Below are 14,650 nucleotides of genomic sequence, written 5' to 3' on the forward strand. Positions count from 1 at the left end.
ACAGATAGTTATGGCCAAGCCCCTCCTAGTTGCATAGATTCTTCCCCTGAGGACTCAGAGAACTAAAAGGAATTGGGTATGGGGTTCAGGTGGGGCTGTAGAGGTACTACATCAAGCCATAAATGTGGAGGTGCTTCAAGAACTTTCTGGCCAACTCTCGATCAAGCCCTTGGGCGTACCAGGACACTCCATCCTGGCCATTTAATCCTGCAAAATCTTCCTTGAACTGGTCCGTTAGTACCACTTTGTTCTACTGAAGATCCTGACTAAAAGGGAGATAGCATTTGTAAACATCGTCTCTTTGCCTTGCTGCGGGCGTAAAACTACGATGATAGGCCGTAGCATACTTCACCTAAAGCATATGCAAAAGGAATAGGATCAGCCATTTCGCAGCAGGGCCATTAAGCAGAACAATTGCAAACTATATCTTAAGTCTGTCATTAGGAGAATCTTCCAGGCAAAGCTGAATCTACACATTATTCCAAAAAGGCCAGACATCTCTGAGGCCTTTTATTAGCCCTCTCTGTTTCTGCTTTCACTCTAGTTTTGCCAGGTATAAGAACTACTGCTACGGTCTCACTGAAAAGACCGTCAAAACTGGATGTATTTTCTGGGCAGGTCATTGAGCAATTTCTCTAGTCTCCACTGTATGGGTTGCAGGCATCGTCTGGATGTGACACATATAGCACAGAGGCCAGTAGATGATTCTTCTCTTCAGCCAATTCTCTTCATCTAGTCTCATCATGAAAACCAGTGGTCATGAGAGATTACAGACAGATTAACGCTTGCCATTACAGTTGATGGAAGGAAGTTACTGCCGTACGTCATTTTCAAGAGGAATACTATACATAAGGGAGCACCATTTTCCCATGGGATTCATGTACTGGTGCAGGCAAAGTGTTGGGTGGATTTAGAACTCATGGTGGATTGAGTTAAAACCATCCGGAACAGAAAACAGATGTGTTATGGAATTAGCTGGCCCTACTAGTTTTGAACAGTTTTAAAAATACATAAGTTTCAAAGAATACAATTATCTCCTCCTAAAAAGCTCTGTTGCTTATTGTTCAGAGCTTGCTTGAGCAAAAACCTCCTTTCCTACTGGTGAAATGGGAAGCAGGGAAAGGTCTACTTATCCCCCCAAAAAGGGCCTTCCAGAGGGTGGGAGCAGCCACTGGAAAGACTCCCCCCAACTTGGGAGAGAAAGCAAGAAACTCAAGCTTTCTGGCTGAGAAGTTTAAATACGCCACCCTAAGCCTCCAGTCCCAGGAATCCATGGAGTGGAGACAGGGAACTCAGAGATACCACAGTGCCATCATTGTGTATGGAGAATGGATTTGGTAAATGTGCTTTCAGTATTATGAAGCTCAAGTTTAAAATAAAACAAGAGTGGAACTGGCTTATTTGCTTTACTCTTTAAACTGTGTCAATATCATACTACACTAACATTATTATTCCACTTTCATGGCTATGGCTCCCTGCTTTAGAGTCCTGAGATTTCTAGTTTAGGGAAGGGCTTTTGAATCTGGAACTGTTATTCCTAACTTTGCATTTTGGAACTTGTTCTGCATGTTGGTTTACATTGCAAACAGCCCTTTTTGTACATGTGCTGGAAACAGCATTTTCTATGTTGAAAATAGTATTTTAAGCCGAACAATTAATTCCTGCACTAAAATTAATGTTTTCTGCACAAAAGTACTTCTTGGAGGTAGATGTATGACAAAGCCCCCCCCCCCCCCAAGATATAAATCTTTCTCCAGAATTAACATGTTTTTGATGTCACATACAATATACAATTGGATGGGGAAATAGTTGATTTTGCACACACACACAAAAACCAAAAAAAAACCCTTTTTTCACCATTAAATTATTCCAAGGCATCAGGCAGATCTTTGTTCATAGCATTCACTAGCCATGTGTAAAATGGTAATGAAGCCAAGGGGGATCATGCCCTCTGCCCCCTTGACCTTATTACCTTGCTTTCTTTCCTTCTCCATCCCCTTCCTTAAAAAAAACAAACCCTGGATTTGCTGCTAGGGATGATAATAGGAATCCAGAATGGTGTGTCCAAAGTAGGGGAGGGATGTGCCATCTTTGCAGGGTGTCCTAGTTAAACGTGTTGAGCCCTTGCTACTCTGCTCCTTATCCTAGCTTGTTTGCCCCCTCAGTTCCAATCATGGCTTTCGGTTGTTTTGATTTAGCTGCCATTGGTATCCCAGCCTCCCTAGTGTCTACCATTCTGTCATCCTACATAATAATTTAATGCTTAGTATGACTGGGTTTTTTTAAAAAAAAACACAACTTATTTTCTACTTTGCAAAAAGGAAAAAGAAAACAGACGTTAGTGGTACCAAGGGCAAAATCCACTGATGCTGTCTATCGGTAACTTGTCAGGGTTAATCTCTTCTTTAAGAGCTGTTATAGCTTCACATTCCATCTAGACGGGTAAAAAGACAAACATAGTATAGTCAGTTCAAATACGAATTGAATTAGGGCGGTTCTAAATTGAATGTCACACTGATCCATCTTAAATCTCAAAATAGTTTATTTCACAAATTCTTTTTGACTGAAAATATTTGAATCGAAGACAACTGTCCGCCAGAGGGCACTATGGGCCTCCACAATGATTTCCTGCAAGGTTTTCCTTGATATTTTTTGGGAGCAAAACAACTAGCCTGCCTGGAAGGATGACCTAGTTGTGCTTTCCTCTTTCTGTTGCTTTAGCATGGTCAGTACTATGGCACAGAACAGATATAATCCTCTCTTCTCGTGGTTTGGCAACTGGGAGTCTGCTATGAGTTCATGTCCTATAAACCACTTCCCATTTCAAGGATTTTTATCCATCATCTAGGCTACAGCATGAACATTGCCAAAAGGGGCAGCTGAGTATGCATTGGACAAGGAGAAGAACACAGGCAGACAGGTTTATGACAAGGGGCACATCTACATTGATCATTTAATGCAGTAAATTTGCCATGCAGATGACGACACAGGAAATCCTGGAACCAGATTGAGGCCCGAATGGTGATTACATAAACCATTGAATGTCGATGCACATTCAGGGCTTTCTTTGTGGGAGTTTGCTTTGAACTGCATTAAATGGGCAGTGCAGATGGGGCCGAAGTTAAAAAGGAAGAGGAAGAGATACAGAGGTTGTGGGGTTCTGGAAAAAGAAGCCACCACTGGGTCTGCTACAAAGGGTTGGACATTGTACTTCCAGCTCCTCTTGGCAACTTGAAAACTTACTACAACTGTTTTGGTGTAGTGCTAAAGCTGCTGACCAAGTGAGCTCTAGTTTTGTGGAAGTCCTGGACCAAGTGTTGCCTTGTGGACTCCCTCCTGTATCAGTTGGCTGCAGTGAGTGAATCTAGTCGCTGATTTGATGTTTTTTAAAGCCTCCTTAGGGATAAAGTAAGTAAACAAGGAATGTCTTAAATAGAAACTCAGTTATAAATGAAGAATTGGGATGCTCTGTTTTAACAAAATAAGAGGTTAAGTTTTTCTTACTTTGTTTCTGATCCCGCTTTCTCAGTTTATATTCCAAGAGATGCTACTAATAGGTTGCAGCAGTCATACGGATAATTATGTTTTAGATTTGAACCTTCCTACTTAACATGGTTTTAGTCAGTGATAGGATATTATGAGAAAACTCCCCACCACCACCAATCCCCAATTCAGGTGACTCTTTGTGAAGAATTCTTAGTTTATGCTCTGACTGTTTACACTCTTGACATATACTTCCAGCTGTTCATCCAGATTGTAATAGGAACATGGGAACTAGGTCAGAATTTATAAGAACTTATTTGCATAATAATGTAGATGAAAACAAATGAATCGCAGTGAAACTGAAGAGCTCAAGTGGTAATCACTACTTGACCTACACTAATGCCTAAATTATTTTTATGTTGATTTTTTATAATTCAGAAGAAATACTAATTCTGAACAATTAGGTGGCTGAACAATATACACCTCTAGTTATAGAACATCTGCTGTTGTGATCCAGGGATATTTGCTGCCAGAATGGTTGTTTCAGTAAGCTACATGATTTTTCATGACAGTGAAGCCATAATATTCTTGACTACAAACTCATAAAATAAAATAAAATATTCCACTGGAATAATTTATAGGTAAAGTTCCTTTGCTAGTAGCCAAACACTTGCTCTTTCGTATTGTAGATCATATATTCCATAGTGGCTTACTTACGCATATTTTGCAAGAAATTGGTTGATGTGATTTAGAAGCAAATTTCACAAATTCTATCCCACTTTCCTTTGTAAACAACACCTGGATATAATTTGATCTATTTTTATATGCAGTGCATCTATTTTGGTACATTTTCCCCAAAGACCTATAAAAGCCTTGAGCCTAAATGGAATACTAAAACAATTGAGCAGTAAATAAGAAACACATAAGGTTTGTAATAGCAATTTAAAGTGGCCTAGCACTGCTGCAGGGCAAACTATCCAAGTCAAAACAATGTGGGTTTTTTTCTCAAAAAACTCCTGCAAAACGATTATATGATTGTTTGCACTACAGTGAGAATCAGTAACATAAGCCTATTTTGTTTCATGCTTTCTTCTGCACTGAGACTAACAGAACAACAGTAACATTAAAAAGATTCTACTATAGGGACTTCCGGGTGAGCCATGATGGCGGCAGGACGGGTCCTCTGTGAGTTCCAGTGGACCACCGCTTGGTAAGCGATCGGGATTGAGCTTTCAGCTCCCCTTCTTCTCGTGGATCGAGGCGAGAAGAGACGCAAGGCTCCCAGCACCCGTTGAGCCGAACCTCTTGGGGATCGGAGGTGTACGGATCCGGGAAAGCGAGGGGATCGCGGATCGCAGAAGCGGCAGCGGACTGAAAGCCCGCACCTACTGCCGACCGGGCTCATTTTAAAATAAAAGAAGATAAAAGACAGAAAGAAATGAGCAGCGATGCGACTAAATAAATAGTGAGTTCTTCCTCTAATTGACGTTACAACCGGGTTCAGTAAGATTGCATAAGAAACCAATATATGATCCTAAATATATATACCGGAGGTGGTATTGGACAATATTTGAACACATACGGTGACTGAATTGGCTCTATTAGACCATCAGATTATATGGGAGATTGGTTTGTCCAAAAATAAACTTTGAAAATAGTGAGAATTGAAAACAACCTAAGACAAATTAAACGAAGAATTTAACGAGATTGAGACCGACAAAGAACGTGTAACCCACCCAGACTCCGGGAGAAGCGACCTTGAAGCCTCTGGTGTTGTGTCTACGGTGTTCCCTGGGGGAAAACAAGCCAACAGCTGCCCAAATTTGCATAAGGAGGAGGGGAAATCCTCACTCAGACAGAGTGCAAGCGGGAATATCCGGTAGAATAAGGGCGGAAGTAGCTGCCTACGGCGTCAAAGCGGGCGGAAGTGCTCTCTGAACCCGGTGCACCGAAGGAAATTCCGCCATAACACCGATAGAAACAGAACTGTGAGTATTAACAACGTTTAATAAACCTCCCCGGGAAAATAAAAGGGGCGAAACAACATAAAACAGTGAAATACGTGACTCATAAGGAAGCCCTGCATGAAAGCCAATAAAGAAAGGAGAGAAGTAAGTGGGGATTGGATGCAAGGACTTAAGGCTCGACAGGCGAACGCAGAGAAAGGAGCGGGAACAGAGGAGGAAAACGGAAAGAGATAAGCGAGGAGGAAAGTGGTAACGACGTGGGACGACGAGGGATATAAGAAGATGGCAGGAACAAGACCAAAAGTGGACAACAGCAAGATTGCAGGAAGAAGACCATCACAACCAGAAGAGATCAGCTTGAGAGACATTTTGAAAGAGATTCAGAGCCTGGCAATGAAGCAGGATGAGTACCAACAAGAAGTCCAAACAAAAATGGATAAACAAACCACACAACAAAGGGAAATATGCGAGGAACTTCTAGAAATGAAAAAAGAATTCAGAGAAGAAATGGGATTGTTGAAAAAGGAAATGATGAAGACAAATAAGGAGATTAATAATTTAAAAATGGAAAATATGAAATTAGTCAAACAACAAAATACCTTACAAAAAAAGATGGATGATTTTGAACAAAAAAATGAAAAAATTGAGAAATTAGAAAAATTACAGGAGAAATTTGAACAAAACGAGAGGGAGTTCCAACTACGCTTCCGAAATGTACAGGAGGAAGCAAAAGAAGATACTCGCCAGCTGATAACTAAATTGTTAGCTAACCTCCTAAAACGAACAGAAGAAAATATGGACAATGAGATTGATAAAATTTACCGAGTTCAGACTAATTTTTCTAGAAGGAACAAAGTGGCGAGGGACATTATTGTCCACTTTGTAAAAAAAAGGTTAAGGGACGAAATCCTGATTCAAAACAGTCGAAATCCATTATACCACAAAGGCAAAAAAGTGATCGTACTAAAAGAATTCCCTCAAGCAACATTAAATAGAAGGAGGAAATATTTTTTCCTGACTGATGAACTGAAAAGGTTGAAAATAAGATTCCGCTGGGAGAAAAAAGAAGGAATAATGGTTTCATATAGAGAAGATAAGCACTGGTTAACCTCAGAAGACAAGGCTAAGGAGTTTTATAAGAGGTACATAAAAGAAAAAAGTGAAACACCCTCAGAAACTACTCCCCCTTCAGTCAAAAGAAAGAAAGCTAAAAGAGCGAGACATCATTCGGAGGAAAAACAGAAGTCAAAAATGGACTCATTTTATAAACTCGTAAATGTGTCGGATGAGGGAGAAGAGGAGGGTTCTGAAGAAGAAGAAGAAGGAGAGGATAAGGAAGCGGAAGAAGAAGAAGAGGAAATGGTGCTGGAAAAAGAGCAGGAATTGGAAGAAGACAAAGCGCAGACGACATCAGACAATCCCCATGAAAACAACAACGAGTAAGAATGAGATTATAAATAATTTAAGGATCTATTCTAACAACATAAACGGTTTGAACTCGCCATTTAAAAGAAGAAATTTAATGTCCCAATTGGGGAAAAAGGATTATGACATCACGGCTTTACAGGAGACCCACATTGCAGCTAAACACAGTAAACATTTGGTTAATGAGAAACTGGGAAGAGAATTCACTTCATGTGACTCAACTAAAAAGAGGGGGGTAGTATTATACATTAAAGAAAAAGTCTCCCCTACATTACAATTCAAAGATATGGAGGGCAGATATATAGCAGCAACAATAGTACTTAACCATCAAATTATTCTTGTCTGTAATATATATGCTCCGAATGGTCCTAAAACAAAGTTTATAGGAGAATTGAGGAAACATATCTCAGAGGTAAAATTTGATCATTTGATTCTTTTAGGAGACTTCAACGGGATTGTGGACTCCAACTTAGATACTAGTAAGAAAATTAAGAGTAGGAGCTATGAAAAAGCGAGACTCCTACCAAACAACTTTATAAAATTAAAAGAGGAATTTGACCTACAAGATGCCTGGCGATATCATAACCAAAATGAACGGGACTATACATTTTATTCGGATAGACACAAAACCTGGGCAAGAATTGATATGATTTGGCTCTCGAATTCACTATGCACCAGAATAGAAGAGGTAAAAATACAACCTCGAGACAAATCTGACCACTGTCCTATCATTATTAGTATAAATAAAAGAAGAAATAGGTACAAATGGAGAATGGATGAAAATTTACTAAAATTGGAGGTAGATATAGATAAGAACAAGAAACTGGCAAAAGAATTCTTCGAATTCAATAACAAACCAGATATAAAAGAACAGATAATGTGGGACGCTTTTAAAGCCGTTATGAGAGGACATTTGATTCAACAAAAAGTGGAAAAAAACAGAAAGAAGTACAAAGAAATAGAGGACATTATGAAAGTAATAGGGGGGTTGGAAGACCAACTGAAAAAACAACCGCTTGATACGGATAAAATAAAAGAGTTAAATTTTTGGAAGAGTAAGAAAACAACACTGGAATTAGAGAATATGGCAAATCAACTAAAATATATAAAACAACACAATTTTGAAAATGCGAACAAACCGGGAATCTGGCTTGCAAGAAAATTAAGGAAAAAGAAACAGCAACAATATATAACTAAGATAACTAGGGAAGGGAAAACATATGTAACGGATGAAGAAATATTAGAGGTGTCGAGAGAATTCTTTGAGGAACTGTATAAAAAAGAGGAGGTAAACCCAGACAATATATCACAATATTTAGGAGAGTTGCAACTCCCCAAAATAACAGAGCAACAGAGAGAAAGTTTAAATAGAGAAATAACAATAGAAGAGATTAGGAAAACGTTAAAAACAATGAAACCGAATAAGGCACCGGGACCAGATGGCTTTCCAGTATGTTTTTATAAGACATTACAAGAGGAATCTATATTGCATCTACAGGGAATTATGAATAAGGTGTTAACAAAGGGGGAAATTCCGAAATCTTGGTCCCAAGCAGACATAGTTGCCATCCCAAAAGAAAATGGAATTTTAACTGACCTAAGAAACTACAGACCAATCTCCTTACTCAACTCAGATTATAAGATCTTCACATCGGTACTTGCAAATAGATTTAAAGAATTCTTACAAAATTGGATAGGTCCGGAGCAAAAAGGTTTTTTACCAGGTAGAAACGCTAGTGAAAATCTAAGATGTATAGTTGATATAATTGAATATTATGAATGTCATCATGAGAAAGAAATGGCACTACTAGCGGTAGACGCGGAAAAAGCGTTTGACAACTTGAATTGGATGTTTTTTAAATTACTGTTGAAAGAGGTAGATATAGGATATCAATTTCTGAACGCTATTGAAGCAATCTATAATAAACAGGAAGCGAGTCTATTGATTAATGGACAACAGACAGAGCCTTTTAAGATAGAAAAGGGGACAAGACAAGGTTGCCCCCTGTCACCACTTATTTTTATCTTTGCATTGAACACTTTAATGATCAAGATTCGTAAAGATCACGATTTAAAAGGAACAAAAATACGAGGTCAAGAGTACAAGATCCGTGCCTTCGCAGATGATATAATTTGTATAATTGAAGAACCAAAATATCAAATAAATAATTGGATTAATAAAATAGAGGAATTTGGAAAACTAGCAGGACTAAAAATAAATAAATTAAAATCAAAAATCTTGACCAAGAATATTACTAAACAAAACCAAGAAAAATTACAAGAGTCTACTGGTATAAAAGTAACATCGAAACTTAAATACTTAGGTATTATATTAACAGCAAAGAATTCTCAACTGTTAAAGAACAATTATCAAGTAAAATGGAAGGAGATCCAAAAGGACCTGGAGAAGTGGAAATTTATGAATATCTCTCTATTAGGCCGAATAGCAGCTATCAAAATGAATGTTTTGCCAAAACTACTGTACTTATTCCAAAACTTACCAATTATCAGGAACATAAAAATCTTTACCGAATGGAATAGAGATATATCTAAATTTATATGGAAAAATAAAAGACCAAGGATCAGATACACGGTGCTGACAGATGCAAACAAGAGAGGGGGCTTTGGAATGCCGAATTTAAAATTATATTATGAAGCGTGCGCCCTGAAATGGGTTAAAGATTGGATAAACCAGACAGATGAAAATATATTGACACTAGAAGGGTTTGACCTTCGCAGGGGCTGGCACGCTTATTTATGGCAAGACAAGAGACTAGTAGAAAGGAACTTCGGCAACCATTTTATCAGGGCCTCGTTAATAAAAATATGGGAAAGATATAAAGATCGATGTTATAGTAAAACACCCCTGTGGGTTTCAACATTGGAAGCGAGTCAAAGATATATTCTAGGTTGGAAAGTCTGGCCAAGATACAAGGACATATTAAAAAAATCCGAAGGTGTATACATAATGAAAAATATAGAAGAATTGAGAATTAAGTTTAGGAATTTAACTTGGTTTCAGTACGCCCAAATTAAAGAACAATTTAAGAAGGACAGTTATAGGGGATTTTGTGAAAAAGAAGGAATATGGGATAGGATATTACAAATTAGAAAGAATGAGATATCGAGGATCTATAATCTTTTATTGGAATGGTCTACAGAAACCGAATCAGTAAAGCAATGTATGATTAACTGGGCGAGGAATATTGGCCGTCCAATAAAATTTGATGAATGGGAACTAATTTGGAATAAGAAATTGAAATACACATATGCTTGGGACCTAAAGGAGAACTGGCTGAAAATTTTTCATAGGTGGTATATGACCCCTAAAAAATTGGCAACGATGTACAAAAATTACGGGAATAGATGCTGGAAATGTAAGGTTCATGAAGGCTCTTTTTACCATCAATGGTGGTCCTGTGAAAAAGTTCAAAAATTTTGGAGAACAATTCATGAAGAGACTCAAATAATATTGGAAAAAAATTTTCATATAAAACCAGAGTTATATTTACTAGGTATTGTGGACACCTCAATAGGGTGGAACACAAATGATGATAAACTTTTTACATATATTTCAACAGCGGCTAGAATAACTCTAGCAAAACATTGGAAGTCCGAACAGATTCCAGAGCTGGAGCAATGGATGGAGAAGATACATGAAATAAAGAATATGGACAAACTAACTTGGTATTTGAAAGAAACTAGAGGAAAATCTATAAAGAAGACAAACTGGGACAAAGTAGATATGTACTTTCAACAGAGAAGTGTGCAGAAACGAACCGGGTTATAGAAAGAAAGTTAACCCAAAAGTTAAAAATCTAACGTCGATACAAGAGGGAAGAACGGAAGTCTTGTATCGTAACAGCCCCCTCCCTCCCCTCCCTGTCCCTCTGCTTCCCAACCCTGACCCTTCCCCTTTTGATTTTGTCTTCCCCCCCCCCTCCCTGACCTGCTTACCCTCACTGTAACTCCCCGTTTTTTAACTTGTTTTGTATGTTTTCACTTTTTGCAAATTATCCAATAAAAATTATTTTTTTTAAAAAAAAGATTCTACTATAAAAATTCTGCTGTCACATTTCTCTGATTGTTATTTGGTGGATAGATCACTTAGATATTCAAGTGCCTTGTAGTCTGACCTTTTGCTATGTGGAATAAAATTGTTCTTGAGCAGCATTTCCATACTTCCTACTTCCCAGTCATTGAATTCCCCAGTTTGAATGGTATTTTCCATTCTTCATTTAGAGAAGAGATAGGAATCCCACCCTCCAGATCAGGCCTGCACAACCTACAGCCCTCCAGATGTTTGGGCCTCCAACTCCCAGAAACTTTAGCTAGCTATTCCAATGACCAGGAATTCTGGGAGCTGAAGTCCAAAAATCCTGGAGGGCTGCAGGCTGTGCAAACCGGCTCAAGATTATGTTGGATTGAATGCCCAGCACTCCTGGGCTATTCTAGCTAAGACCAGTGGAAGTAGCAGACCAACAACTGGATGTCCACTCACTCTAAGCCTTATTCTTGCCTTGAAGCTTTTTTTTGCATTCAGAATCATATTAGGCCATTATGAATGCATGGCCTAGACTCTAGGGATCCTCAAACTTTTTAAGTGGAGGGCCAGTTCATGGTCCCTCAGACTGTTGGGGGGCCGGACTATGGTGAAATAGTCCAAAATTAGGATTTTTGTTGTTGTGTGCTTCCAAGTTGTTTCAGACTTAGGTCAACCCTAAGTCTAAAGTTTAGGACGGGCCAGGTAAATGACCTTGGAGGGCCGCATTCAGCCCACGGGCCTTAGTTTGGAGACCCCTGCTAGGACCTAGAGTTACACACTAATTACTCTTTCATATTCACAGTGTACCCTTTGGGAGCTATGTAGAGGCCATAAAGATAGTAAGTAAGTAAGTAACTATTTTTCTACCCCGCCACCATCTCCCCCAGTCCCCATGTACCAGAAAGTTGCCACTGTGATTGACGCGGGGGTCCATTCCCATATTATTGGGAAGCAGGTGTCTGACAGTCCCATCCCTCACTCGCAGAAAGAATTATGACAGGGACTCCACTTCTACCCAATGCACCGTAGATCATTTCTGATAAAGAGTAGCATCAGTTAGTTGCTTCCCAAGGTACAGAAAAACAGACAACCCTGTTTCTGTTGGTTTCATTGTCTGCTTCCTAGCAAGTGGGAATTGGCAATGAGGGTCTGGGCAGGATTCATTGTGTAGTACCATAACTATGGTATTTATGCCATTCCTAAATCCTCAGCAAGATTCTAGCCTATTTTTCCAAAGTTTAGGACCACTGAATCATTTTATTCACTTAGACCTACCCTGGCTACAATGTGGTATTAAATATAACTAAGAGAATTTAGTTAATGTCAAACAGAACCAGAGAGTTTGCTCTGATCTCTTCAATGTTGGGAGTTATTCTTAAATATTAAATTTAGATGGAGCTCTTTGGATCCAGAGGTATTACTTCTACAGAGTTGCATTTGTGAAGAGAAAAGGGAATAAATGATATTAACAACACATATATGTGCAGTTGCTTTATTTTTTTATAAAAATTATTCTAAAATAGTAACACCAAGCTGTTTTGAAAAAATTGCTTGTCCAATGCTAGCGTTCCCCGAGACACTGTCAGCAATACAGTGTCCCAATCAGTAGGACCTGTATACCCTGTCATGCTGACAGATGGCTGAAGCTTGTAATATGGCACGCTGTTTGAATTTCTGGCATTTCCAAGGCATCAAAAGGGATCCAGGCGAACGAGAATGGCTTAAAGATATGAAGAGCAGATGGGGCACTGTCTCTCTGTCCTTAACGTGCAAATAAAAACCCATGCCGGATGGCCAAGCCTCGTTTTAAGATACTGTCCCCCTGCAGAGAATCTGTTGTCCATCAGGGAAGCGCTGAGGAAGCCAAGCAATGATCAAACCTTCCCATTTCTCTTATCCATCATCTTCTAGAATTCTCATCAGTCAACTGTTCCATTATAGGTCCTGTTGAGCTTGTTGAATGTGAAGTCTAAGCTGTGTGTGGAAATGGGCTTGCGGTAAAGAGGGTTTGAAGCCTAAGAGAAGGAAAATCATATCAAAGTGTTTTAACAATGATTACCAACTTTACAAATAAGTAACTACTAATAAATGCCACTAAAACAGTCTAAAGCAAGCATGAGCAAAGTAAGGCCCAAGGGCCTGATGCGCCCCCCTGGGCACTTACCTCAGGCCCTCTTCATTTCCCTGTCCTCTCAGCATAAGGACACAGTGGCCCACTGCATCCTTAAGCAGAAAAGATAGGGGAGGACGGCACACAGCAGCTGAGAGCCCCCTGGAGTGCTCTCAGCCACCACATGTCTCGCCCTCCTCCTGGCATAAGGACGGTGCAAGCAGCCCTGTCCTTATGCTGAGAAGATGGTCTGAGGAAGCATGCAGCAGCCGAGAGCACTTCGGAGCTCTCTCAACCATCGCCTGTCTCGCCTTCCTCCCAGCATAATGCCGAGAGAACAGCGCGAAGATTGGGGGAGGAGGATGGGAGCAGTTGCTGCATGTCTCGTTTTCCTTCCGGCATAAGGATGGGGCAAGCATCCCTGTCCTTATGCCAGGACAACCTGAGGATGACCATGGCCCTGTCCTGCCCCCTCCCAGCCCCACTCTCTCACACGCTCTCTTCCTTCTGGGCCTGTCCCAACCAGCCCGTGCCTGGCCGCTCTCTTTCCCAGCCTGGCCCTCTCGGTCGGGCCCACAATGTGGCCCCAAGGCAAAAATGTTTGCCCATGCCTGGTCCAAAGGGAGCCAGTTTATTCTTTCAAATGAGCTATTTCGTTAGTCTCTGACAATAGTATTCTGTGTATTATAGTGTAGGCAGCTTACAGGAGCGGCACTTTCTCCCAGGACCTCTGAGATTCATAGATACCTTACACCTGCTATTTTTTATTTTATACAACTCCACCCCCCACCCCCAAAAAAAGAAAATTGGGGGATAATACTGCCCAATTGAACAAATGTGGGGGAGGGGGGAGAAAGAAACACTGGCTATTTCTTATGACTTTTGTTCCCCAATCAGCATATTTTCATATTTCTGATTTCAGTATATGTCCATATTTCAACTCTGAATATTTACACCTTTTCAAGCTCTTTCCTGGTTCCTCATAAGCCATTCTTACCATTTCATATCTTGCTCTGGAACGCTCGCTTTGGAACCTTGCAAATTCCCGCCTGTCATGAATAGTGACCAGCAGTTTCCAAATGGCCAAGAGGATAAGGCCCAGGAAGACAATGCTGCCTACAACTGCTAGTAAGATCATCATGGCGTCAGGGGCTGTACTGCATTCTGATACAAAAAAGAAATACAGCGCTATTTATTATCTGCACTGAGACCAACAAAAGATCCCAAATCAAGTGCAAATTACAGTACAGCCCACATATCTACAAAAATTTACCACAGAAACAGAAAACCATGGATAATAGTGAACCCTACTGAAATAAGGAACTTTCACATAAGTTAGCATAGAGTCACCCTGGAGGACAAGAAAATTCCTAGAGATGATATGTTTTGTCAAGAGTGGGAAGGTGAAACTGCAGGTACCAGTCTTGAAGTTCACACAACTACATCAGTAATTCCCAAAGTTCGCACAACTACATCTATAGTAATGTGATGTTATTATGAACCCTGGCTTGAAAACTATCGAATCCTGACTTGGGGAACAAGTGGTACTCTTGCTGTTCGGCTGCAGCTCTCATCATTTCTCAACCAACTCATTGCTTTTTAAGCTTCCCCATGTAAGGA

The 14,650-nt window shown here is 39.9% G+C and overlaps 1 protein-coding gene across 1 annotated transcript in view; it reads right to left on the reverse strand.

Annotated features, from left to right (window-relative positions):
- Nucleotides 1-12,398: 12,398 nt before the first annotated feature.
- The window catches only part of itgb5 (integrin subunit beta 5), an 86,258-nt gene continuing 84,006 nt past the window's right edge, over nt 12,399-14,650 (reverse strand). The window contains exons 14-15 of the mRNA XM_062972232.1: nt 14,028-14,194; nt 12,399-12,935 (exon numbers count right to left, since the gene is read on the reverse strand). Of these exons, the coding sequence (XP_062828302.1) occupies nt 12,840-12,935; nt 14,028-14,194 (263 nt within the window). The 3' untranslated portion in view covers nt 12,399-12,839. The remainder of the gene's footprint in view (nt 12,936-14,027; nt 14,195-14,650) is intronic.

The sequence above is a fragment of the Anolis carolinensis genome, chromosome 1 (genome assembly GCF_035594765.1).
Source record: "Anolis carolinensis isolate JA03-04 chromosome 1, rAnoCar3.1.pri, whole genome shotgun sequence".
Taxonomy (NCBI): domain Eukaryota; kingdom Metazoa; phylum Chordata; class Lepidosauria; order Squamata; family Dactyloidae; genus Anolis; species Anolis carolinensis.